Below are 25,689 nucleotides of genomic sequence, written 5' to 3'. Positions count from 1 at the left end.
GCGATGTGTACGATTAGTCAGAGCAAAAAAGTGTACCCCCAAGATACTCACATTGTTATTTGTTTATGATGATACTCACATTGTTATTTGTTTATGATGATTTTGATATAATTGCATGCTAGTTTGTAGCCTAGAAATCCTCAAGAATTGCATGATAAAATTGTCTGAAGTGTGATGTGTGATGCCTGATAGCCTAGGAGAATCTCTTGTATACTAGATGAAATTGACATCATTCTTGTTGTTGCTTAGTGTGTGAATATTTTTAGGCACGTGAAAAAAAATATTTATTAGAAAATGATAAAATCTATGTCATAATTTTGAATCAAATATTATTTTTATTATTAAAAAGGTTTAAAAATGCAACATATTTTTATTTTATTCTTTTTTAAATTCATACGATATACTATAATTTATTTTTTTTATTTAAAGTAACATATTATTATACCAATTAGCACTAAAATATGCAGTTAGCCCTTGAGAGTTTAGTTTAGCAAGAGTGTTTTGGATTGCTAATAGAAGAATTTGTTAATGTATTGTATGTTTATATTAAAAATTATTTGACTATTTGGATTATAAAAATTTATTGAGTTAACTGATTATCTTTGTATAAATTGTTTTGTATTAACTTATCATGTTATTATAGTTTTATATCGTTAATAAGTCAATTTTAGTATTTCAGTTGTTATGTTAATTCAGAAAGAAAAAGCAAATTATCATATTATTAATGATATTATACCACTAATAAATTAACTTACATATTTGGATAAAAATTTCGATTTATTACATTTTCATATAAACATTTTTTTAAAATTATATTTCGATAAAATTTCTTTTAAAGAAGCAAATCCCAAACCCCTAAATCTATGAACACATTTGTGCGATGCATTGGGTTGTTGTACTATCTAAAACCCCGGCCTTATAGATTTTTTCATCTTCCTTGTTTCCAGATGAGCTAAATTCTGTTCTCAAGTCTCAACAATGGAATCCTTAAGGTTAAGGTTGCCACCACGTCCACCCATCCCTTCTCAACAACCAGACACCGAACTCATCAAGCGCAATCTCCTCAAAAATGGCGTCACTCCAACCCCCAAAATCATCCACACCCTCCGGAAGAAACAGCTTCAAAAATCCAACCGCAGCCGTCCTCCTCCGCCCGACCAAACCCCAGAACAAGAACAAGAACAACAAGAAGTAGCCAATTTTCAGACCCTAAAGGCCGAATTCAAAACCTTCAACAGGGAAATCGTTAAAGCCACAAAAAGTAAACAAGACACGGACATAAAACACGCTGGAGTGTCATCGTCGCTGGTGGGGAAGCCATGGGAGAGGTTGGAGAGAACTGAATTGATGGAGTGTGCGATTACTAACAAGGAGTTTGTTGGTGGGGAGAATCTGAAGTACGAGCATTTGGATGAATTGAGCGAGTTTATCGAGAAGGAGCGTGATAAATTCAAATGGATTATGGAAGATGACATCGAATTGGAAGATGGAATGCTTCAGAATAAGAACGACAATTGGGTTCCACCCAAAAGGAAAGTTTCAGATGGTGAAGCTATTCGGTTTCTTGTCGATAGGTATCCATCCATCCATGAGGCTTTTCATTTTTCTTACAATCGATTGCAAAACAGTAAAATTGGGGCTTTTTTTGTTCGTTTTGTAGGCTTAGTGGAACAGAACCGAGTATGAAGAACTGGAAATTTTCTAAGATGATGAAACAATCGGAATTACAGTTCACAGAAGATCAATTGTTGAAGATTGTAGGTGGACTTGGTGATAAAGGTCAATGGAAGCATGCTTTATCTGTTGTAAAATACGTATACAACTCTAAAGAGCATAAACATTTCAAGAGCAGGTTAATTTTTCTTCCAATTTAGTAATAATCTTTCTATAGTTTCTTCCCCATTTGAGCAATAAACATTCCATTATTCCATATATGAACAATTCTGTTTTCTAATCTATAGGTTTGTATACACAAAACTCTTATCAGTTTTGGGAAAATCAAGAAGACCCCATGAAGCCCTTCAAATCTTTAATTTGATGCTAGTAATGATCAAAATCACATCTTTTCTTTTTATTATACACCAAATTTGTAATTTTCTTCTTCTTATGAAATCAAACAATCGATGTAGGCTGATTACCACTTATATCCTGATATGGCTGCATACCATTGTATTGCAATTGCACTTGGTCAATCTGGTCTTCTTAAAGAATTGGTCAACGTGATTGACTCCATGAAGCAAAATCCTTCAAAGTTTATCAAGAAAACAAAACGCAAAAACTGGGATCCTGTTCTTCAACCGGATTTAGTCATATACAATGCTGTAAGTTAGATTTCCAAAAGATTTATCGTTTAGCTTCATGGGGTTTTGTTATTTATTTCATAATAATGTTTTTAAATTTTTTTTGTTAGGTGTTAAATGCTTGTACTTTATCTGGTGAATGGAAGGGAGTTTCATGGGTGTTTGAGGAGTTGAGAAAAAGTGGCTTAAAACCATCTGGAGCAACTTATGGACTTGCAATGGAGGTATACTTACAAGGGCAAATTTGTAAAAAGCCTCATTTCCCACACTTTCATATATAGATTAAGTAAAAAAGAAATTATAATAAAAAAAATTATAGGTGATGATGGCATCTGGGAAATATGACCTTGTGCATGAGTACTTTGAGAAGATGAAGAAAAGTGGAAATGCTCCAAAAGCCCTTACTTATAAAGGTACCGATTTTCCTTTCAAATGTATCATGATTTCACATATATTTGATGTAACAAATAGTGAGAAAGTAATTTCAATATCTTTGAGAGTATGTTATTGAAGTGTACAATGAATTTAAACACTTTTTTTTATTATGCAAATGGTTTAGTGCTTGTGAAGGCGTTCTCAAAAGAAGGAAAAGTGAATGAAGCCATAGAAGCAGTTAGAGATATGGAACAAAAAGGTGTTGTTGGAGAAGCATCCGTATATTGTGAGTTAGCATTCTCCCTTTGCTATAATGGATTGTGGCAAGAAGCTATTTTAGAGGTACTTTTTAACTTTGACTTGGTTGACTCAATGAGATTAATGAGTTAAGCACTTAATTTGGATAGTTATATGTGGTTGTTTCTTGTTTTACTTACTCTTGACATAATGACATTGTGAATTTATTAGCTTTGAAAAGCAAGGACAAAATGGTCATTTAGTCTCATCTAGATGGTTTGAAACAACCCCTTAATCTTTTTGGCTTAATGTAGAAAGAACAACTTAATAAAGAAAGTCAAGAAAATGAGATTCTCCCATAAAGTCCAAGCTTTTTACAAATTTACCCTCATCTATCATTTTTATTCTTGTAGATCAAGAGAATGAAAAGACTTCGACTCACTAGACCATTGGTGGTTACCTTCACGGGGATGATATTGTCTTCAATGGACGGAGGGCATATTGGTAATTGTATAAGGATATTTGAAACAAGTAAAGAGCATTGTTCACCTGATATTGGGATTATAAACGCAATGTTGAAAGTTTATGGGAGAAATGATATGTTTTTTGAAGCAAAAGAATTATTTGAAGATACAAAACGATCCAACGGTCATAATATAAGCTTAGGGCGTGATGGTCCTTTTGTTAGCCCGGATGCGTATACGTATGGAGAGATGCTTAGAGTCTCTGCAAGTGCTCATCAATGGGAGTATTTTGATTATATTTATAAAGAAATGGTTTTTTCGGGGTATCAAATTGATCAAAATAAACACACGTTTTTGCTTGTTGAAGCCTCTAGGGCCGGAAAGGTACGTTTTATTATTATTATTATTAGTAAGGTTGACTTATGTGGTCAACCTTACTTATAGCAATATGTAACATGAAACTCGTTAGCATTTTACAAGTTTCAGGTTACATATTGCATTTGTAAGTTTTATTTTGATTATATCAGTAAGGTTGATTTTTGTTGTCAACCTTACTAATAGCAATATGTAACATGAAACTCGTAAGCATTTTACAAGTTTCAGGTTACATATTGCATGTTACAAGAGTAACATAATGTTATGATTTCTCGTGGGAAATCCATATTTTACCAAAAATAATAATAATAATAAAAATTTTATGTTTATTTACAGACTCATTTACTAGAGCATGCTTTTGATGTGATGTTGGAATCGGGAGAAATCCCACCATCATCATTCTTTGTTGAAATCATATGTCGATCCATGATCCAAGATGACTTTGACCGGGCGTTGACCATTCTCAACACCATGGCCCACGCCCCATTCCACGTGCGTGAAAAGGAATGGCGGGGCCTATTTGAGGAGTACAAAGGTAAGATCACCCGGTCCCACTTACGAAAACTTTTCGAAAAAATCGGGACTCATGATATCACAATGGAAGCTTCCGCATATAAGTTATCAAGACTATTGCAATCGCTCTGTGGGCCGAAGTCAAAGTCAAAGCCAAAGTCAAACGAAGGGGGTGAGATTGAACGTGAATTACCAGGAAAATTGGATAGTATAATGGAACATTTTGCGGATGAGTTGACTATCGATGAATCGGTTGACTGTTTTGGTGATGAAAAGTCAAAGTTGACCGATTATGATGAGGAGTTGGATGATGATGATGATGGGTATGATTCGGAAGGGTTTTTGGTGGGTGAATTGGGGGAAGGGGGAGTGGATGAATCGAAGAAAAGTAAGTTGCCTTCTGCGGATGGGATTTTGGAGAATTGGAAGGAAAGTATGATAAAAGATGGAGTTTTTTTGCCTTTTAAAATCGGGATGAAGTGATTTGCATACAAGTATGAAGATGAGAGTTTTAGTTTGTGTAAAAGTGTGTATGTATAATTTATAAATGCTTTTATATACGGCTGAAAATCTAGTTTTCAAACGCTTTAATTTATACGAATCTTCAAATTCACTTGAAAAACCCTGGCAATGACTTTTTTTTTGAAAATAACCCAATTGTTTATTTCAGAGTTTTCATTATAAGATACCAAGATGATTAAAATCATCGTCTTTTTTTCAACTCAATTGCTCATTTGAATTTGGAAATTTTCTTTTCAACATATTGTCCCTTATACACATACGTCTCCTTTATGGAATGGGTGATGATAATATATAAGAATTCAAAGAAAAATCAACACACTCCTTGGAGAAAAAAAAAAAAAAAAGAACACAAAATTTTATAAACCAAAGTACAAATTACATATCTTGATACTACTTCCATGTATCATAAGAAAATATATATAAAAAAAAAAAAGATCACATCTTGAATCAATCATCAGAATCAAAATTATCATCATCTTTCATGTACTTCTCTTGCACTGCTGCTGTTGTGAAATTACTGTTAAAGACACCATTGAAATAGCAATGTATTTTTAAAAAAATCTACTCAATTATAGAAATTATACACAAATATATTAAAAAAAAAAACAAATGAAATTTATTAAAAGGATATCTATAGTATTCCCAATCTGTTGGAGCAATAGCAATTTTGCTGAATTCAACTGCAGTAGCATCAATCCCTTGAAATATATAACCATTTGTTTTGTCTATTAATTTCACAAGATTTGTAACACTCTCTTTATCCTGAACATATCAAAACTACATAAATAAAATATATTTATTAAATAATTTTTTTTTTGGGAGAAATCAAGTAATCAACATACCTGAATAGCCAAAGTAGTGAAATTGACCAATCCAAAGTCTTCAATCACTTCACACAGTTCCTTTGTAAGTTTTCTAACACCATAAATAACAATTCATTACAAAATTCCTGTTGCTGAGTTGGCGCTGACGTGGCACAAATAAACCAAGTGAAAAAGCTTTACCTATACTTAGAAGATCGGGGATCTTGATCAAGATGATGTTGTAAATAAGATAAATCTTGAACATCCATGTAAAAATCAAGATTGAAGGCTACATAATAAACAAAGCAAATAATTTTTTTTAATGGTTTAATCACTACAAAAATATAATGACCAAAACGCCCCCACAACCGACATTGTGGAGGATTGAAAAGCACAAGTGTCCCAGTCGATTCAGGGGCAATTTTGGTATAAAGTAATGAAAAAGATTTTGATACCTAGTTTTCCATAGTTCTCAATAAGATCAATCTTTGATAAAACATTGACATGTGGCAATTCCATATGCAACATTGTTGATAGTGAGAGAAGCAATGCACTCACGTATTTCCCAGGGTCACTACACAGGTGTGCATCTATTAAGTGGACAGCTGTCAACTGTAGAAGAAATTAAAAAGTCATCTAATAATGTTAAGGGAAATGTACAAATGTACAAAAGAAACTTGAAAATGACATCATTAAATTACCCGAAGATCAAGTTTTTTGATAAGTTGCATGATGACTTTTTTTGCATTTGAGTGAAGGAAGAATAGTTCTACTTGGCCAGGGAAATCAAAGAGAAAATAGTGATCTGTAAATAAATGTAAAGTTAAATCAAAGGAACAAAGTTAACTTGAAAGTTACATAAAAGCCTTCAATGAATACTAACCTTTCAGAAGTGGCTTCAATTTAGATTCCAACCAATCGATATTTTTCTCCAAGTAATCCATACAATAAACAAGACCTAGTTGAGAACAACAAAAAGATCAAATATAAATAGTATTATGTATTAGTCACACATGAATAATGAGAAGATTCTTTTTGACTTAATGGGCTTATTGGGGACATGAATTAATCAAGTAAACTACAAAAGATGTCTAACCTCCATTAGGACCAAGATTGTGCTCATTCATCACATCACTGAGTTTTATAAGATCCTCAATGTTGATTGCACAATCATATCTTGATATAAATGTTAAAGAAATATGAATTCCCAAATCCCAATTGCCAAAAACAATAAAAATAGCGAAATTTGCAGTAATCTAAGCTTATAGAGGATACGGCAATGAATCATTTGCAGGGTCTAGGTTAATAATAGCGACTTTCCTGCAAAAAGTATAAGTGTCATCAACATGATATATATTCAGAATCCAGGCTCGAAATTGAAAACAGCTGCACACTGATTTTTAGGGAAGTGAGAAGTAACAAGGATAAATTTAAGATGAATACAGATATTACCTCCCGATGAGTTGAAGGTACTGCGACATGCCATTGCAGTAAGTGGTCTTGCCGGAGCCCGGAGGACCGATAACCACCTGACCGAACACCATCTTTTAGCCCTTCCGCACAACCCTAAATTTTAAGAATTGTGTGAGAAAAACGAAGATTCTTAGGGAAAATGCAAGGAAATTCTTTGGAGAAAATCTAGGGTATGTGTATGGGTACGCCAAGCAAAAGTAGATAAACAGTAGGGTGGTCGCCGGCGATAAGGCCTCTGAAAGAACAGTCGTCGGGAAGTCGTAACTCGTTAAGCAGGCAAGCAGCGGCTGTTTTGTTCTGCTTCTCCAGCCGTGATACTAGAAAGTTCTTTTCCAAACAACCCGACCCGAAGCCCATACAAATTCATATTCATTTTGTTTAACTTTATGTTTTACAATTAATTTTTTGGGTTGATGACACTTAGCTTTTAATTATTTGATTTTGGTTTAAATGGTCATTAAACTTTTTTTTTTTACGAAGACATAACGTGGGTTATAACCTATTTATTTGGTCTCTATAACCTGAAATAGTAATATCAATATAAATATTATGGTTGATGTAAAACATCGTAGACAACTTATATTTTACTTTAAAATATAACATAATTTGGTTTTCATAATTCAAACTTGCTGACAAATTAGACGATTCTCAAATTGGCTTAGTTGATTAGATGTTTTCATTTAATTGATATATACACACCCCTACTAAGAGTGTCTAAAATATGACTTTTTTAGGAACTTATATTGTCAAATAAGCTATTATAAATCAAAAGAAGTTATAGTGTTTATTCCAACGCTTTTTTAAATAGTTTATAAATTTACAAAGACTTAGGATAGAAAGAGTTGTAAAAGATGGCACGAAAGGTGGTTGTGGTACCTAGTTACCTCCAAGATCACCACCCATTTTCGTGAAAGATGTCAAAAGATGAGGGTTGGGAAAGATGGTGATCTTGTTGAACACACCGCCCTCTTTCTTTCTCAAGCTGTACAATACACTTTAGTAGTTGTATAATGGGAGTGGATTGGAAAAGTTGGATTCCTTATAGAGATGATCATGATACTGGACCAATCGATACCGATCCAAGAATATCGGGTATAAAAAATGAGGGGAAAATGATAATGAATATCGAATAGAACTGAAGTTAATGGTATTGGTACCCGATACGGTACTGGTTTTTGGCAGTAGCACTGATACCCACCGTACCAAATCCTAAATTTTGTGATTTTCAAGCATCAAGCATCGTCTCATATTAACATAAACAACGTTGATTTAGTATTCTAGTTCGGGGCTTTTTGTTCACCATAATTCATTGTGTTTGAGGATTATAAAAATGAAAGTAAAAAAAAGAGCTTATGTAGCTCCTAGGTGGCCATAGATTGGAAGGGGCGGAAAAAATAGGTTCATCCGCCCTTATATTGAACTTATTTACTGATTATGTGGTCCTATAGATTTTCTAACAAATTTGAAATGAACAATTTGTATAAAATTTGATCAAATAATATAAATAGAACTGATGGTTTTCATAGATAAGTTGATGAAAACGTTAAGGAAGTTAAGTTGTGAGATCAAATACCTATCGAAATGACAAAATCACCACTCTCTAAGCAAAAATTGGTCCAATTAAAGCTATACACCACATCTCACAATAACTGAAAGTAGAGGGACTCAAAGCGCAAATAAGTCTAAAATGTGAGATCAAATACCTATCGAAATGACAAAATCACCCTCTTCTCGTCTTAACTCACTCCACCAGACCACTATGGAACCCTAAACCCCCAAATCTGAAACCCCAGCCAAAATGATTGCCAGAACTGCTCCTAAATCGCTAACCAGATTCTTCTCGCTTTCACGCCACCTTTGCACGGCCACCGGAACTCAATCACAGAAGCTCGAAAGAATCGCCGACGAGATCCTCAGCCTTACAAAACTCGAAAGGAATGATTACGCAGTCCTCCTACGTTACAAGATGGGTTTCAATAACTACGGCCCGGCGGTGACCGGCATTGGTTCACCATCATCCGCCGGCGCTGCCTCTTCCGGACCAGGATCCGATGCCAAAGCCGCCGAGAAGGTTGTTTTTGATGTGAAGTTAGAGAAATATGATGCAGCTTCGAAGATCAAAATCATTAAGGAAGTTAGATCTTTTACTGATTTAGGATTGAAAGAAGCGAAAGATTTGGTGGAGAAAGTACCGGTGGTGGTCAAGAAAGGAATCACCAAGGACGACGCTGAAGCAATCATGGCGAAGCTCAAGGATTTGGGTGCTACTGTGGTATTGGAATAAACTTGATCTCTTTTTAGTTCTTCATTATCATTTTTGAATAACTCTTGAAGCTCTTTTGAGTAGTTGCAAACGATTTTTCTAATTCGATTGTTGATTTCCTCAGTTTTCAATGTGTTTTAGATCAAAGTATTATATAGCCACACATTTTAGAATGAAGATTCCATTGTAATTCATTGGGAGAAATGTTGCACTTGATGTTCTTTGTTAGTTTTAACTTTCATATTCGGTTGCCTAAGAGAGGTGCTCATAAAATGTTCATTGAGGTAAAACATGTACCCAATTTGTATAACTTTTTACTTATCATATACACTTTCATAATAACAAAAAATTATATTACAATGCTTTTTAAAACAAATATACATATGTCTTATATATAAAATTGTTAGAGGAGGTAAGATAATGCGAAAAATTTGTATAGAGTGTCATGTTGGGGGATGGGGTCATTGAGAGATTCAAGAAGAAACTCTAGTTCGAAAGTAAAAATGTGAGTACACCTTTGTTGAAATCGGTTTTGGGTTGCTTGAGCAATTTTATAGGTCACATTTTAAAGTCTAGGAAGAATTAGTGCAAAAGTTTGAGGTTTCCTTTCTTTTGAGGAGTTGAAGAAGGTCAATATGAAATTCTTTGGATTAAATGGAGTAAGGTGTTGACCTCTAAAGACAAAGGTGGAACTCGCATTGGGAGTTTTTGATCGGGCCTTGTTACTTGAATGGAGGTGGCGGTTTGTTGTTGATTCGAGTTCCTTGTGGGCTACTATATGGTGTTGGAGGTTGGTTTGGGTCGAATGGTTATGAGGCAAATAGGCATCGGGTTGGTCCATTATTGTTGGTTTGATAAATCAATTACACAATAAAGGCATTGTGCCTCATAATAGTTTTGTTTAGTTCACTTGCTCATTTGTGCCTCATATTAATTAAATAAGTGGGTTTTGGATATAGATAGAGATATACTTAAAACCATAACCGTTAGAACCGAATATATAAAACTGGTTCGGGTTTAAAGAATGACTTTTATTCGAGTTTGGGTCCTTCGGGTCTAGGTAAACTGGGTTTGGGTCCTTTGGGTCTGGGTAAACCAGGTTTAAGAACCAGAATCGATGTTAGGAACAAAAACCGGTTTTTGTGAAAAGTTTAAAACATGTGTATCTCATTCGTTTGAACGCAGATTAGAATGCATTTTTTTCAGGTGTATAGTTTAGGGTGAATTTGGTTGTGGAAAGTTTTTTTTTTTTTTTTTTTTTCATTTTTCAAGAAAACGTTTTTAGAAAATAGAATTGAGTTTTCATTTTTAGTTTTCCAATGAAAATTTTAGAAAACGCGTTTGGTTGAAACTGATTGAGTTATTTATTTATTTTTTATAAGTTGGAAAACTACATAAATCACTTTCCTAATTTACATAAATTTGAAAAACGAGAAATTTTCATTTTCTTGGAAATCTTTTGAAAACTGAATCAACTAAGTGCGTTTTCAAAATTTTCATTTTCATTTGAAATTTTTCATGGAAATTGGAAAATTTTTCACAACCAAACGCAACCTTAGAGTTTGTATATGACTTTAAACTGTAACTTTTTCATTTTCGGTTTCATATCCATTAACTTACAATCCCCAAAGTTAAGATACCAAAACTGGAAATTTTATGTTTTCCAACTTTTTTTGTTATTCTATGAAATTTTAAAAATGCATATATAATTTGTTTGAAGTCGAATTAGCATGCAATTTTCAACAAGACAAAATTACATAAATGGTCCTCATGGTTGACAAAATCGACCAATTATGATCCTTACGACGAATTTTTTACACAGATGGTCCCTGTGGTTTTAAAATCTTGCGAAGACGGTCCTTTTGACTAACGACGTTAACTTTTTCAGTTAAGTCCTATGTGAAATGACATATTTGCCCTTCATGCATAAGGACGCTTTATGTAATATGTTTCTACCACAAGGACCATTTATGTAATTTTCTCTATTATTTATTACTTTTTTTATTTATTTTAATTATATATTTAAGGATTTAGATTTGTTTAAATTTATTGTTTAATATATATATATATATATATATATATATATATATATATATATATATATATATATATATATATATATATATATATATATATATATATATATGCTAACATTTTTTAACATTTTGCTCAAATTATTTTTTCTAATCTTTTTGACATTTTCTTCAAGTAAATTTATTAATGTTTTTTATTTTGACTTTTTATTCGAATATTATTTATTTATTTTTTTATTTTTTTGACGTTATGAATACATTTTTCAACTATATAAGGTTGTATAATTATTATATTTGTAAACTAATTTATTAACATTTTTTTATAAAAAAGTGTAAAATGTTTGTTAAACGTGAATATGATTAATATAGATTAGGTAGACATAAGCTAAGCTGAGACCGCCTCACAACGTTGCCGAGAACGACCAGGTCATTTCACATTGAATTTAAATGTAATTATTTCGAGTTATTATTTTTTTTGTTTTTAGCAGTGTTATAAAAAATCACAACGCAAGGGCTCGGTCAGGTAGCGCTTAGGGATTAATCTGAGATTAATCGGGACCTAGTTGTAATTTTTTACAACACTGCTAAAAACAAAAAAATAATAACTCGAAATAATTACATTTAAATCCATCACAACGCAAGGGCTCGGTCAGGTAGCGCTTAGGGATTAATCTGAGATTAATCGGGACCTAGTTGTAATTTTTTACAACACTGCTAAAAACAAAAAAATAATAACTCGAAATAATTACATTTAAATCCAATGTGAAATGACCCGGTCGTTCTCGGCAACGTTGTGAGGCGGTCTCAGCGTAGACTATGTCTACCTAATCTATATTAATCATATTCACGTTTAACCAACATTTTACACTTTTTTATAAAAAATGTTAATAAATTAGCTTACAAAAATAATAATTATACAACCTTATATAGTTAAACATTTGAATTAAAAAATAATAATTATATAACCTGATAAAAGAAAAAAAATGATAACATAGGTGAAAGTGAATTAAGTTACGAATTATAATTACAATAGCCGTGAAATCCTTTAACAAATATAAACATACTATATGTTGAAAAAGGTATTCGAACATAACGTCAATATATATATATATATATATATATATATATATATATATATATATATATATATATATATATATATATATATATATTCGAATAAAACGTCAAAATAAAAAATATTAAAAAATTTACTTGAAGAAAATATCAAAAAGATTAGAAAAAATAATTTGCGCAAAACGTTAAAAAATGTTAGCATGCATGTGTGTGTGTGTGTGTATATATATATATATATATATATATATATATATATATATTAAAAAATAAATTTAAACAAATCTAAATACTTAAATATATAATTAAAATAAGTAAAAAAAATAATTAATAATAGAGAGAATTACATAAATGGTCCCTGTGGTATAAACATATTACATAAAACGTCCTTATGCATGAAGGGTAAATATGTCATTTCACATAGGACTTAACTGAAAAAGTTAACGCCGTTAGTCAAAAGGACCATCTTTGCAAGATTTTGAAACCACAGGGACCATCTGTGTAAAGAATTCGTCATAAGGACCATAATTGGTCGATTTTGTCAACCATGAGGACCATTTATGTAATTTTGTCTTTCAACAATATGTAGTTAGAGTTTGTGCATGATTTTACACTATAATTATGTCAAATTTGGTTTCATATTCATTGATTTACAGTCCCCCAAGGTCAGGATATCAAAACTGAAATTATATAAAAATTTTAAAACATGCATATTTAATTCGTTTTAAGTAAGATTAACATACAAATTTTCCAACGTGTAGTTTAAAGTTTTACATGATTTTAAACTATAATTTCATTAATTTTGGTTTAATATTCAATGAATTATAATCCCCTGAAGTCGGGATATCAAATATGGAAAATTTCAAATTTCAACCTACTAAGTGATTACCAAAATTTTTTGGTTTTCCCAAGTTTTTGGGTTTTCAGTACTAGACCCACATTACCAGGTTCCACCGACCCATTTTGACATTTTCGAGTTTTCCAGTTCTACACCCACTTTACCCTGTATTGTACCTGAAATAAAATCGGAATCGGTTCCTATATACCGGTCTGTTTTCCGGTCCTGTGTTTGGGTCCATCCGGATTGGGTTTGATCCACTTTCATCCCTAGATATATAGATGTTTTAGAGGATTTCGCTATTAGTTCAACGCGGAAATCATAATGATGATGTTACTAGAGGTTATTCCACTAGATGGAATTGCTCTAAAAGTTAAATACCCTAATGTGGAGAGTTTTGTTAAATTGCGTTTCAACATGATCAATTCTGCTAATAGGGGTGTTGATTTGGATTCTATTTTTTGTCCGATTTGTCAAAATCACGATGATAATATTGATTAACTTGTTCATTTTGTGTGAGGTGGCGACGACTACTAGATATCTCATCAACCGACGATGGGATTTGGCGACTCCTTATGTCAATACGATTAAAAAATAACTGTCTTGGGTGGATTATGTGCACTTAACTATCACATAATGTTCATGTTTAGAGGTAGTCATTTTAATGATCATATGGGAGTTTTGGAAGTACACAAATGTGGCGTTATTTAAATCTCATAAGTTTCTTAAAGGTTATGTTTTCGATAAAATAATATATCATTGTTATTTTTTGACTTGTTCAAAATAATTTCAATTGATTTTCTTAGTAACATAACCAAATGTTAGCTTTAAATGCTTTGTAATTGTTTTTCCTTTTCTAGCTCCTTAAATATAGTTATACTTTTATAATGTATAATGGGTAAATTACGAAAAGGACCTCTATGGTACAGTGGAAATTAAATCTTCTGTCTAACTTTTCATTTTGTGACATGGGCATCCTTTTTAATCTAACTATTTAACTGTAAACTTTTGAAATGAACAAACTTTCTTTGAATCAAACCGAAAATAACGTACATCAATCACTATATTTGTTCTATATGTATACACACATGTGTATGCATGGCCCAATGATCATTTTATACAGTATATTTTTTGAATAGTAATTCTAGGTACTCTTGAATGTTACATAGGCTTAAGGTTCTAGAAACATCAATGAATAGTGAACCAATATATCCATTTGTAACTCCTTAAGAAATATTACTTAGATTGTTTTTCTTTCCCATATTTCATGTGTGTGTATATTGCTGGGTTTTTTATTTAAATGTTATACATTCTTTATGTGAAGGTTAACCTCTAATACACCATTTATTGTTGCAGACTTTTTCCTTATACACAACAATAATACTCCAAGTAAACAGGTTGGTCACAAACACAACTATATGAATCCTGATGTGGTGGTGCTCAAATATTTCTTATGTTACCTACACACAAACATGTTATTTTTATAATTTCATTTAGGCTCTATTTGACATAAATAAGACAATTTATAATTTAGTGTTTGTAAGACCATAAATGTAGCTTATCCTAGCTTATAAAATACCTTTGTAAGCTAGCTTTTGATAATTTGATTTATAAGCTAAAAGTTAGCTTTTCAGCTGGGCCCCAAACAAAGCTTTAACATAACATGATGCTCGATTGGAATTGATATCTTCACAGCAAAAAAATTGTAACGAACCAGATTTTCAAGGAAAATTTCATTTTTAATTAACAAAACACATTTGCTTTCAAAACAACATTCATTACATCTTTTTTTAAATCATCAGAGTATCCCCAAACATATCAGTGAAAGAGAGATAGAGTGCACACCGCGCCATTATGCCTTGCCCTTACCCTTGGGCTCAGATGTACCTGAAACAAATCAACAACCTGTAAGCGAAATGCTTAATGAGTTCCCCAGAGCATACCATACATTACACATACACATATCTTGTTAGCTAATTAAAGCTACACACATATCACATAAGCCATGCATACAGAAAACCTGTAAGCGTGCCATGGGCTCCCCCACATGGTCTTACATCCAATGTCATGGGCCACCCCACATGGTCTTTACCTAGGACTGTCATGGGCTACTCCACATGGTCTTACATCCAATGCCATAGGCTACCCACATGGTTTTTACCTAGGACTACCATGGGCTACCCCACATGGTCTTACATCCAATGCCATAGGCTCCCCACGGGGCCTTCATGCAAAACACGCAATCACATATCATATCAAATCATAGAGTGACTAACACATATATCATAATCACATAATGGGCCGGCCTTGGTGCCTTAGACCCATGAGTATGGTGATAAGACTCACCTCAGTCTGCTAAATACAAAAGCTGCTCTCTTAACAGTCTGTAATCTCCCATGCTGGACAAATAATATTAATCAATGTTAGGACCTTAAATTAATCAAAGGAAAACCCAACCCCAAATCCTTCCATGAGGCCCAATTATCCTTCCCTTGCTAATGGGCCCAAAATCCAAGTCCAAAATCACTAATGGGCCTCTTGGCCCAATAAGGCCCAACCAAAATATCCATGGCCCATAACAGATGAAGTGGCCCATAATTCACAGAAGGTAATCAAATCCAATAACCAAGTGAGGCCCCAAAGCTCAAAGGCCCAAAACAGGTTCGACCCAACTGAGATGCGTACGCTTGGCGTACCATCCTGGTACGCGCAGTGTACTGGGGTCTTAGGACTACGCTTAGCGTACACTGGGTTACGCCCAACGTACTACCATATTAAGCACTTTCTCCATTAAGTGCTTAATACTCGGTTCCTTTACGTCCAAAAGCCAGATCTAAGTCCATTAAGATGTCCTAAGGCATAAAGTTGGCAACTTTATGCCTTTGCATGCCTCATATACACCCAACACCTCCAATAAGACCTTTCCAAGGTCTTTAACCCATGCATGAGGCCAAAACTCCCATCAAGACTCCATTTTTATGATACTAAAGGACCAAGGGACCTCATATCTGTCATCCCCACCTTTTGGAGTTGCTTAACTCACAAATGGGTGTCCAAAATCAACCAAAGAGACAAGACTAGAAAACCCTAGCTAGATCTAGAGATTTAAATGGAAAGGTGCAAGCTTTTTACCTCCAGGAGCTTTGCAAGATGACCAAGATGCAGATCCTTGAAGCACCAAACCGACCCAAGCTTGCTAGACCACTTCCTCTTCTTGAAAGAACTTTAAAATGGCCACCAAAAACCCTCTCCTTAAGCTCAAAACTCTCACACACAATAACACAGCTGAAGGTAGACGAAAAGAGGCTCAAGAGGCTGATAAGGTTTGGTCCAAGAGGCTAAAAGGTGTATACGCCCGATATTTAGGGTTTTAGCCCTCTGGTGCATACGCCCGACGTACCCTTACGTATGCCCAGCGTACGTAAGGCTCCTCCACGATCCTTCATGCAGAGTACGCTAAGCGTACTCATAGGTACGCCCAACGTACTCAAGGGACCAATTATGCAAAAATATAAAATCTTGATGGTTTCAAGACATATTAGTTTTTGGGTGTTACAAAAATTCCGATTGTGAAGTTCTTTTTTAGCAAATATAAAATATCAAGCAAGACCTTAAAAAAACCAGAAAAGAAACCACGAAAGGTGAACATGTAAAGCGTCTAAGAGGTTGTTTGTTGAGCATCTTAATGGTTCTATTAAGAGGCTCGTTGAATCTGTTAATTCAGAGTGTTTTGTTTGTTATTTTTACGCACATGAATAGGCCAACAAGGCTTTGATTCGATCAGACCTAAGGAGATTCCAAATGAAATAATAAATTGTGTTTTCCTTTTTCCCTAATTAAGCGACACCCATATTTTCCTTCTTATGCTCCTCCATCTTAGCAGGCACACACAACTACCTCCGACCTCGCCAACGCCACCTCTTCCATTGCCAACGACACATATCATGGTAAGAAAAATCTTGCTTGAAAACCTATTTGCTAAAAAAAGCAGATTGCTTGAAAATTTGAATTTGCGAGCAGTTTAAAGCAACAAACTTGAGTAATAAAGTGTCAACAATGGCTCATCCTGAGGAGGTAATAAGGTGTCCATGATGAGAAAGATTCGACATGTTCGAAGCGGTCAATGTTTCGATTTAAATTTAGAACTTACGTTCGTTAATTAGAAAAACTTACTTGTTTTTTTTTACATACGTGTCGATATAAATTTGAGTTTGCCTATATTTTGATGGAATTTTGTTTTTGTTTTTGTTTTTATGTTTTTGTGCTAATTTTATAAACACTTTCCATGTATGAGTCGATTCATATATTATATATTTTTGATTATTTGAAATTCTGTTTGTTAACTTTAAACTTTTTTACTTTATATACGTGTCACTATAAATTATTGTATTTTACTCCATCCGTCCCAAAATTATAGTCAATCTTTCCTTTTTGGTTTGTCCCAAAATAATAGTCCACTTCTAAAAATAAATAACATTTTTACCAAAATACCCCTTATTATTACTTAACCAATTAAGCATTTAATAGAACATTAAATGCAAAATAAGGACAAAACTGTCATTTTATTATATAAAATTAGTGTTAATTAATGTTTTTTTTAATTTTTATGTTTTTTGTTTGTGGACAATAATATTGGGACGGAGGGAGTATATTTTTTTACTTATTTCTTTAAACATTTGATACTAATGAACCTGATTATATATAATATGTTTCGTTATACAAAATCATAATTTAATTCAATAAAAATAAAGGCTTTACTGAGGTTAACATTCCTAGTCGGACATCCAAACACCCTAGGCATCTGCTTCTCTGCAGACAAATGGCGAGCTCTCTCCGTCGTATCGGAAGCCATTCAAGTAACGCGCATCGGTTTGTTCTTCCTCAATTAATCAGTCGATTCTCTACAGATGCCTTGTCTGTTGAGTATAAAGCTGGAGAAATCGGCACTGTTTCCGGTATTCCGGATGAACATCTTCAACGGAGGGTAAGATCCGTTTATCATTCTTTAATTTACTGCATCTTTCCGTTCGCCGAATTCTCATTTTCTTCCATCGATTAGAACCTTTAGCACTTCATTTTCCCCCTTTTTATCTAGTTCGTCGATCGATGGGATTCTGAATCTAGGGTTTTTGTCAATCATGATGTCATTTTGGATATGCATATCACCAATAAGCTAACATGCATCCCTAATCCCCATCTCGTATTTTTCCAGTTGATTGTTTATGGTAATATGGTATTCGTATGCAATTGTTGATTGTATGTATTGTTAATTTTTATGTCCCTGTTGACCTAATTGATCAAAACGTTTTAATTCCCTATCTTGTTGATTGTTTAACTTGTATAACTTCCATAAATGCCAGGTTCTGATCTATTCACCTGCTCGAACAGCTTCACAGCAAGGAGCTGGAAAAGTTGGCAAGTGGAAGATTAATTTTATGTCGACACAGAAGTATGCTTCTTTCTCTTCTTTTGTGATTCTCACATACACCACAACTTAAAGGAAGTATTGTCATTCATTTAGACATCTACCTGATGGAATAAGTCTTGTTTTCTTCCAATGTAGATGGGAGAATCCATTGATGGGTTGGACATCAACAGGGGATCCTTATGCCAATGTCGGTGATTCTGCACTCAGTTTTAGTAGTGAAGCAGATGCAAAAGCATTTGCAGAAAGACATGGTTGGGATTACACTGTGAGAACTACATCCAAAACTATTTCACAGCTTTGTTCTTGTTCTTAAACTTGTTTATTGATCATCTAAATGATTCTTAACTACAGGTCAAGAAGTACCAATCACCTCTATTGAAGGTTTGACACTCAAAAACCAACTCTAATTACCTCTACATGAAGCAATCATGGGTTTGTTTTTTATAATCCAATTTAATTTCTTCTTTTGACATAACTTTGTAATTAACTTTTTTCAGGCAAAGGCATATTCAGACAACTTCAAATGGAAAGGGCTTCCAAAAACACCTGAGAACTAAAGTGGCTTTACAATTACAACACTTGTTCAGGTTCTTTCAATTGCAATTTGTATGTTTGGTTTCATGGATTACAATAAATCAGTCTGTTTGATGCACTTACCCTCATTTCTCCTTATTCTGTATGTTTAAGTGTTTAACAATTCTACAAAAACATTTATGCTCATGGAATCTGATTAAGAACATTTGATTTATTTACATGATTACATAAGATAGTTATATGCTAGTTTACACATTGTTTTCAACATGAATTCTGCTAGCAATTGTTTCATATAAAACTTAAATTTTGTTATAAAAAGATTTTATCTTTTTTCTTCTTTCTTAGCTACCATTGTTCCAACTCCATTGCTTTGAAATAATTCCTTCAATAGCACTCCACAAATGTTCCCATCTAGTAGATGCACTCTCTTCACACCTCCCTGTGGTATAAAGTTTATGTTAGATGAGGGCATTTACGTCTTTTTGTACAAACAAAAGATCTAGAGCAAAGTCCCTATCTCTATCTTATTCCACCTTTTTAGGTTAGTCTAGATAAGGGTCTGTATATATACATAAGGTATGTTTCTTTTCTAGACGTGATAAACTGTCTGAATGAGACTAAATGACCATTTTACCCTTACATTCAAGAAACAAATATCAAGTAAAAAAAAGCAACCCTTACTCTACACACAAAAGCTGCAGCAGCTAACTCTGAGAGATAACCATTTGATCTTTCTTGATCACCAATAGCAAAACCATTCCCATGGTCAAAGTCAAATCCAATTCCATTCCGGAACGTGGGATTGGAATCGGAATTGGAATGGTCTTTCTCAGCAATGGCATTTACGTAATTATCAGCTATTTCACTTTGCTTGATCAACCTATCCGCATCTTCAACACTTAAAAACCTAATAACACGGCTCATTTCATCCAATATGGGCCCATTTATAATGCAAATAAGCTTTTCAGCTCCAATTGCCATAGCACAAGCTGTAGCAACTTCATATGTGCTGCATTATTTTTTTAATAACAAAAAAAACTTAAAATGGTTTATTTGTCGTCATAATTCATAAAGATTGTAAATGTTATATTCTTGTATTATATTTATATCAATCATACTTGCAATTTAGTAATTCCCCAGAGCTCGAATATCCAATGTTGTTTAAGATCACAATTGAGTCGTTATCCAGTGTTTCATGGATACGTGAAACATCTATTTTCTTTACTTCACCCGTGGCTTCATAATCAATGCCTTCAACCACTCCTTTTTTCTACCAAAAAAATGGACAAGTATATGGTGATTATTCTAAAAGATAATGTCAATTTTATAAAATCCATAAAATCAAAGACACATGTATATCAATTGTTTTATAGATCGTTCTATGATGTGTTTTTTATTTTTTTATTTAAACTGAAATAATTTTCGAATCAAAATTTATTTATTTCAAAACCGTATTGGATTCTATTCTAGTGGAGAAAATCTCCCTGTTCTAATAAATGAATAAGTTTATTTTTTTATTGACAAGTGTCAAATTATTAGAGGTTCTCATTAATATTATATGTCACATATCATTGCTACTTGTCAACCTATTAATTATAAATTATAAATTTCTCATTTTAATTACATTAAATTAATAATTGATTTTTTGTTTAAATTTCAAATTTTAATTATTTTCACTTTAATTATATTAAATTAATAACATTAGATTAAAAAACAAAATAAAATTAATACAGATTATAAGGTGATATAACTTCATGTATTTATTTAAATAAACGGTTATAATTTTATATACCTAAAAAATTGATTAATAATTCAAATAAACGTATTTATTTAACTTATTTAAATAATTGATTAATAATTTTGATTTTTTAATATGAAAGTTTAATTAATTTTATAACCGTGGTTATTACGGGTTATAAAATAGTGTATTATATAATAGTAAAACAATTATTTCAAAAAGAAAGATAATGAGTGTGTTTGGCATGCAACTTTTACAAGCTTCTAGCTTTTAGCCTATAAAAAAAGCTTGAAAAAAAGAAAAAGATTTGTTCAGTAGTAGGAGCTTCTGCTTTTAGTTTAAACAAAATGTTTCAAATCCAAAAGCTACTTCAAGTGGCGTTTAACAAAAAACTCTTATATTTTTGCAAATTATCCTTTTTTAAAATTATGTTTCTATTTTACATTTTACAAAGATGTATTTTTATATAAGTTTATATGTTTTAAAAACTTTCGGCTACTTTTGCAGAACGCTCATATACAAATAAAAGCTATAACTTTCAGCTACACAGCTACAGTTTCTTTTTGTTAGTTTTGCCAAACATGTCCAATGTATATATATATGTTTGATGATTTTACCTTGGCTGCAAGAAAATTACCGGTAGCAACAGTAAGATTGTGATGCCAGCAAGTGTTGTCTGTGATGTTTAATGAGGGTGTGGGAGAGAGCTTTGACTCGATTATTTGACTAATTCTTCCGGCTGAATCGATTGAGGCTTTAAGAGAATTAGGGTCGGTAATTCTCCATTTTCCAACATACTTGGGCTTGCATCCTGTAATATAATTTTATAAACTTTCATTATAAATAATTAATTAATAATATTATCCATAATTTATAACAAATAAAAGAGCTAAGTTTTACAAACCCTTCTCAGCTAACAGCTTGTCGATCAGTTCGTGTGTCCCTGGGACAAGAACAAACTTTATTCCTAGGCCATGAAGAAGAGAGATATCCTGCATTGCATTGCATGTTATTAAAGTAGGTTACATTTTTGGTCCCTGAGATTGTTCAAAAACTGCAAATTTGGTCCCGTATGGTAATTTATTCCTGAGTTTGTTACAAGAGGAAATTATCTGGGAAAAAAACTGTAATTTATTCTTCATATTATGAAACTTCAAAAGGAGGTTTGTTACCATCGTTATTAAGTATTCATCGCGTGGAAATCAATGATAAAAAGATGAAATCGCAATATATGATATCACAAAAAGTAAGTTTGTAAAGTGGTGGACATTTTTGCTATATAAATGATCATTTTGTTATTAACTCTTAATTAAATGGTATCAGAGAGGAGATCAATGGAGATATTCGAGATATTTACTCTATATATCGCGGTGGAGGATGTTACATTTTGATTTGTAAATATATTGGAACCTAGCCGACATATTATTATTTTTGTTAAGATATGATATGATTAATGAAGCAACATGTGCGATGTTATTTGTAAGGTGACACCTTGATGCATTGTGTGCCGATCTTCTTCAAGATAAACAAGACTTTTAACATAGAAGGAAACTTAAGATCCTTAAAACCATCTCTGAATTCGATCTAGAATAAATGGTGCGTGAACTTATCATGTTTCAACTAGAAATAAGTGGTGAAACTATACCTTCGAGGTTGGGCGAAAATATCTCAAAGAAGTTGGATACACTTTAGATAGGGCAAAGAAGAATTTGGAGGTTCCATGTAAACTTGGATGTTTGCTCAAATTGCATTCTTGGTGAACAAAATCGGGTCTTAGATGGAGTTGGGAAGCATAATTCAACTTGAGTTTTTGATTATGCATACACGGGTGTTGGGGATATGCAAGCACGTTCTCCCTCTCACTTTCCCCTTCTCTCAATTTGTCATTGATGCATAGAAACTTGTACCAAAATGAGTTTAGGTTGGAATGGATTTCCAAGGTTGGGAGTGAAGGAAATAAAAGGATAGAGTATTCTTGAGAATGAGTTTATTAAAGGATTTTTCGAATACAAAGCATTCTCGAGAATGTGTTTTTTTCGATTTTGTTGGTTTTCCTCATACATTTGTAGTATTCTTAAGAATGTGTGATTCTATATATAATCGTACATTTTCCTACATAGTATTGCTCTCTCTTATTACCCCTAGGGTGGCAATTTGATTAGTGAAAAACGACACTATAATTGATGAAAGAAAAGATAGTTGCTGTTATTGATAGTTGAGTGGTAGTTGGTTGCTATAATTTGCAATTAACCTTAAAATAAATGGATATTAACAACCACTTGGGTTGTGATGACTTGGTAAGACATGTGGAAGATATGGTGGATAACCTATTGATCCATGTTTAAATCTTGACACTACTCAACTCCTGTGGCCATGGAGGTTCGCCTGCAGTGACTCCAAGGCATGAGACATAACCTCATGTTCGCAGCGGGGGATTAGTCGGTGCGTGAAAACTGGTCCGAAAACCCTTATTAGAAAAGTTCCATTTCTAAAAAAATGGATATTAACAAAAGTAACCATCAGGAACCAAGTTTTCTGTCATTTTGAAAAAATTACCACTTTGTCCTAAATAGGATCATTACCAATCAAGAACATATAGTGTGTATTTTTTTCTCTCATTTGCACAAAAACTTTTCAAAAAACTCTCTCTACTCATATCTATAATGTTCGAAATGTCAAATTTCAATATTTTTCAATAAAATGTCACATTTTGTGCCCATGTATCGTATACATACTTCCATTTGCTATGTTTCTTTATTTGTTTTAGATTTTAGTAAAAAACAAAAAAAATTCGAATTTGGAATTGTTCATTGGATTTAGAACTTGTTACGCTATAGTTTTTATTTATTTATTTATTTATTTTGTCTAAAATCCGGAATTTCAATAAGAAAAAATACATTTCATTTGACCTAAAGTAGTACGGAGTTCTTTTTAAAAAGTTGACCATTTTTTAGATAAAGGGTTATTTTTATAAATATTACATTCAAAGCGGTTGGTTTTATAAATATCCATAAAATCAAATCTAAGTGTATAGCTACTAAATTGTCGAGCTTGAATTAATGCTTTTTATTGTTGATGATTTTTTAAACTTTATTAAAAATATCAAATTAGATTTTTTATTTTCTTTATATCAGATTAATTTTAAACAAGTCGATCAAATCAAATATTGTACTAGTAGTTAATTAAACGGAAATTAATTAATATAAATACCTCAAGAATGCCCCCCAAATTATTGCTCTCGATTATTTCAGCACACAGCACAACTACAAACGTTCGTCCGCCGTGAGCCTCAAAATACGGCCAAGCTTCCCTCATCATCTCCACAAACTCATCCTTCTTCCGACCACCGTCGTCCGTACAACAATCACGACACCTTCTACACTCTTCATTAACTTTACAATTCATCACCAACTTAGCTCCGATCTTACTTACACCAAACCCTCTCAAAGTTCCACCACCACATTCCGCCGTGTTCCACCATGAATGACGGTGTTCCAGAGGAAAAAAAGGTTTCGATCTTGGAACAGCCATGAAAACGAAAGCGGTGATCGAGTAGAATATTATTATAATGTGAATGATTTTGAGTACGGACTACTGTCGATAGTGATTCGTGAGTGAAAGATGCAGCGAAATGTTTGTGGATTGATTGATTGATGTGAGAGAGAGTTTGGACGTTTGTGGAATTGCATTTGAGCTGGTTTTACAGTCAGGTACATGTGTACATACACCGTCAATGTTGCAATTTGCGTGGAGTGTTCTTGGAAGAAGGGGATATGCCGATATGGATATTTCTTATTCATTTAACTGTTTAAGCATATGTAAAGGTGTTTGTATATTTTGAAAACAATTAGTGTGATTTTTGTTTTATATTGTTTAGATGTGTAAAAACCAAACTGTAAATATAGAAAATTGAAAAAACCGTATAAAATAAACAAAATCCGATAATGTGGTTTCTAGTTTTACAAAAACCACAAAAAAAAAAAAAAAAAACAAACCGTAATTATTTATATATTCAATTTCTTTAAACTCTTCTTTTAATTCAAGAATAAAAAAGATATTGTTCTTTTTTTAATCATATTGATTCAGATAGTTAATCGATACGATTAAATAAAATTTATGAATAAAAAACATGATTTATAAAAAATAACTGGTATGTTATATGTTTTACAATATTTAGGTTAAAAAAACCATTTTTTCAATTAAACTTTGATTTAGTTAATCAAAGTTCATTAATTTGTTAATTGAACTAATGGTTGAACAAAAGAAAGTAGTTTAGGATCTAATTTGTGGTATATTTCTATATGATTGATCATGATCTTTACTCGAAATTGGAAAACTAAACCTTATGTTTAATGATGCTTTACAGGTGTTTGATGAAATGTATAAGAGAGTTCATAGTTTTTCTTGTAGTGTTTATCGTTTTCAGCTCGATTTTGTGTTTAGTGAGTGTCTTTCAAATGTGTTTTCTTTTGATGGTGTGCATATTTGTAGGTTTCATAATGTTATTTGTTGTCTTTTGGATTGCTTGACGGTTCAACTTGCTCTATAACTGATGTCCTAATGATCATAATTTGTGTGTGGTGGTTCCTAAATGTTATATAATTTTGTTGTATTGGCCTCCTTCTAGTGGCTTGACCTATTTTTTTTTTTGAAATGGAATGTCATAGGTGATGATCATGGGTATATGCTTGATCTTAATGTTCATCTTATGGGCATTAAACT

General features: G+C 32.7%; 5 protein-coding genes and 1 long non-coding RNA gene across 8 annotated transcripts; 3 read left to right on the top strand and 3 right to left on the bottom strand.

The window, feature by feature from the left end:
• Positions 1-870: 870 nt before the first annotated feature.
• Positions 871-4,886, top strand: LOC111906422 (pentatricopeptide repeat-containing protein At5g67570, chloroplastic). Its single transcript, XM_023902181.3, has 9 exons — positions 871-1,574; positions 1,661-1,852; positions 1,962-2,043; positions 2,130-2,321; positions 2,411-2,524; positions 2,620-2,713; positions 2,860-3,017; positions 3,326-3,760; positions 4,088-4,886. The coding sequence occupies exons 1-9, from the start codon at positions 979-981 to the stop codon at positions 4,745-4,747; spliced, it is 2,523 nt and encodes an 840-aa protein (XP_023757949.1). The 5' UTR covers positions 871-978; the 3' UTR covers positions 4,748-4,886.
• Positions 4,887-5,120: 234 nt separating this feature from the next.
• Positions 5,121-7,402, bottom strand: LOC111906423 (GPN-loop GTPase QQT1). Of its 3 annotated transcripts, none has more exons than XM_023902184.2 (11): positions 7,249-7,402; positions 7,042-7,155; positions 6,865-6,909; positions 6,686-6,765; positions 6,473-6,547; positions 6,291-6,394; positions 6,045-6,201; positions 5,791-5,878; positions 5,629-5,701; positions 5,418-5,548; positions 5,121-5,294 (listed from the first exon to the last, which is right to left on the bottom strand). In XM_023902184.2, the coding sequence occupies exons 2-11, from the start codon at positions 7,131-7,133 to the stop codon at positions 5,234-5,236; spliced, it is 906 nt and encodes a 301-aa protein (XP_023757952.1). In that variant the 5' UTR covers positions 7,134-7,155; positions 7,249-7,402; the 3' UTR covers positions 5,121-5,233. The 3 variants fall into 3 exon arrangements, with proteins under 3 accessions (XP_023757952.1, XP_052626599.1, XP_052626598.1); XM_052770639.1 differs by having other exon boundaries at positions 7,296-7,397; XM_052770638.1 differs by having other exon boundaries at positions 7,042-7,359.
• Positions 7,403-8,782: 1,380 nt separating this feature from the next.
• LOC111906425 (uncharacterized) lies at positions 8,783-9,553 on the top strand. Its single transcript, XM_023902186.3, has one exon. It carries the CDS (start codon positions 8,861-8,863, stop codon positions 9,344-9,346), a length of 486 nt encoding a protein of 161 aa, XP_023757954.1. The 5' UTR covers positions 8,783-8,860; the 3' UTR covers positions 9,347-9,553.
• A 5,380-nt stretch (positions 9,554-14,933) lies between these two features.
• LOC122197421 (uncharacterized) lies at positions 14,934-18,016 on the bottom strand. The gene is made up of 3 exons (XR_006191006.2): positions 16,400-18,016; positions 15,614-15,666; positions 14,934-15,154 (listed from the first exon to the last, which is right to left on the bottom strand). It is a non-coding gene; the product is annotated as an uncharacterized LOC122197421 (long non-coding RNA).
• On the top strand, positions 18,017-19,443 carry LOC111906427 (NADH dehydrogenase [ubiquinone] iron-sulfur protein 4, mitochondrial). Its single transcript, XM_023902188.3, has 5 exons — positions 18,017-18,251; positions 18,628-18,716; positions 18,831-18,960; positions 19,047-19,076; positions 19,193-19,443. Exons 1-5 carry the CDS (start codon positions 18,087-18,089, stop codon positions 19,250-19,252), a joined length of 474 nt encoding a protein of 157 aa, XP_023757956.1. The 5' UTR covers positions 18,017-18,086; the 3' UTR covers positions 19,253-19,443.
• LOC111906426 (probable amino-acid acetyltransferase NAGS2, chloroplastic) lies at positions 19,406-24,749 on the bottom strand. Its single transcript, XM_023902187.3, has 6 exons — positions 24,178-24,749; positions 21,872-21,959; positions 21,585-21,778; positions 20,348-20,499; positions 19,911-20,238; positions 19,406-19,668 (listed from the first exon to the last, which is right to left on the bottom strand). Exons 1-6 carry the CDS (start codon positions 24,496-24,498, stop codon positions 19,552-19,554), a joined length of 1,200 nt encoding a protein of 399 aa, XP_023757955.1. The 5' UTR covers positions 24,499-24,749; the 3' UTR covers positions 19,406-19,551.
• Between the last annotated feature and the right edge of the window lie 940 nt (positions 24,750-25,689).

The sequence above is a fragment of the Lactuca sativa genome, chromosome 4, assembly GCF_002870075.4.
Source record: "Lactuca sativa cultivar Salinas chromosome 4, Lsat_Salinas_v11, whole genome shotgun sequence".
Taxonomy (NCBI): domain Eukaryota; kingdom Viridiplantae; phylum Streptophyta; class Magnoliopsida; order Asterales; family Asteraceae; genus Lactuca; species Lactuca sativa.
The sequence above is the reverse complement of the archived record's forward strand: the minus strand, read 5'-3'. Positions and strand labels throughout refer to the sequence as shown.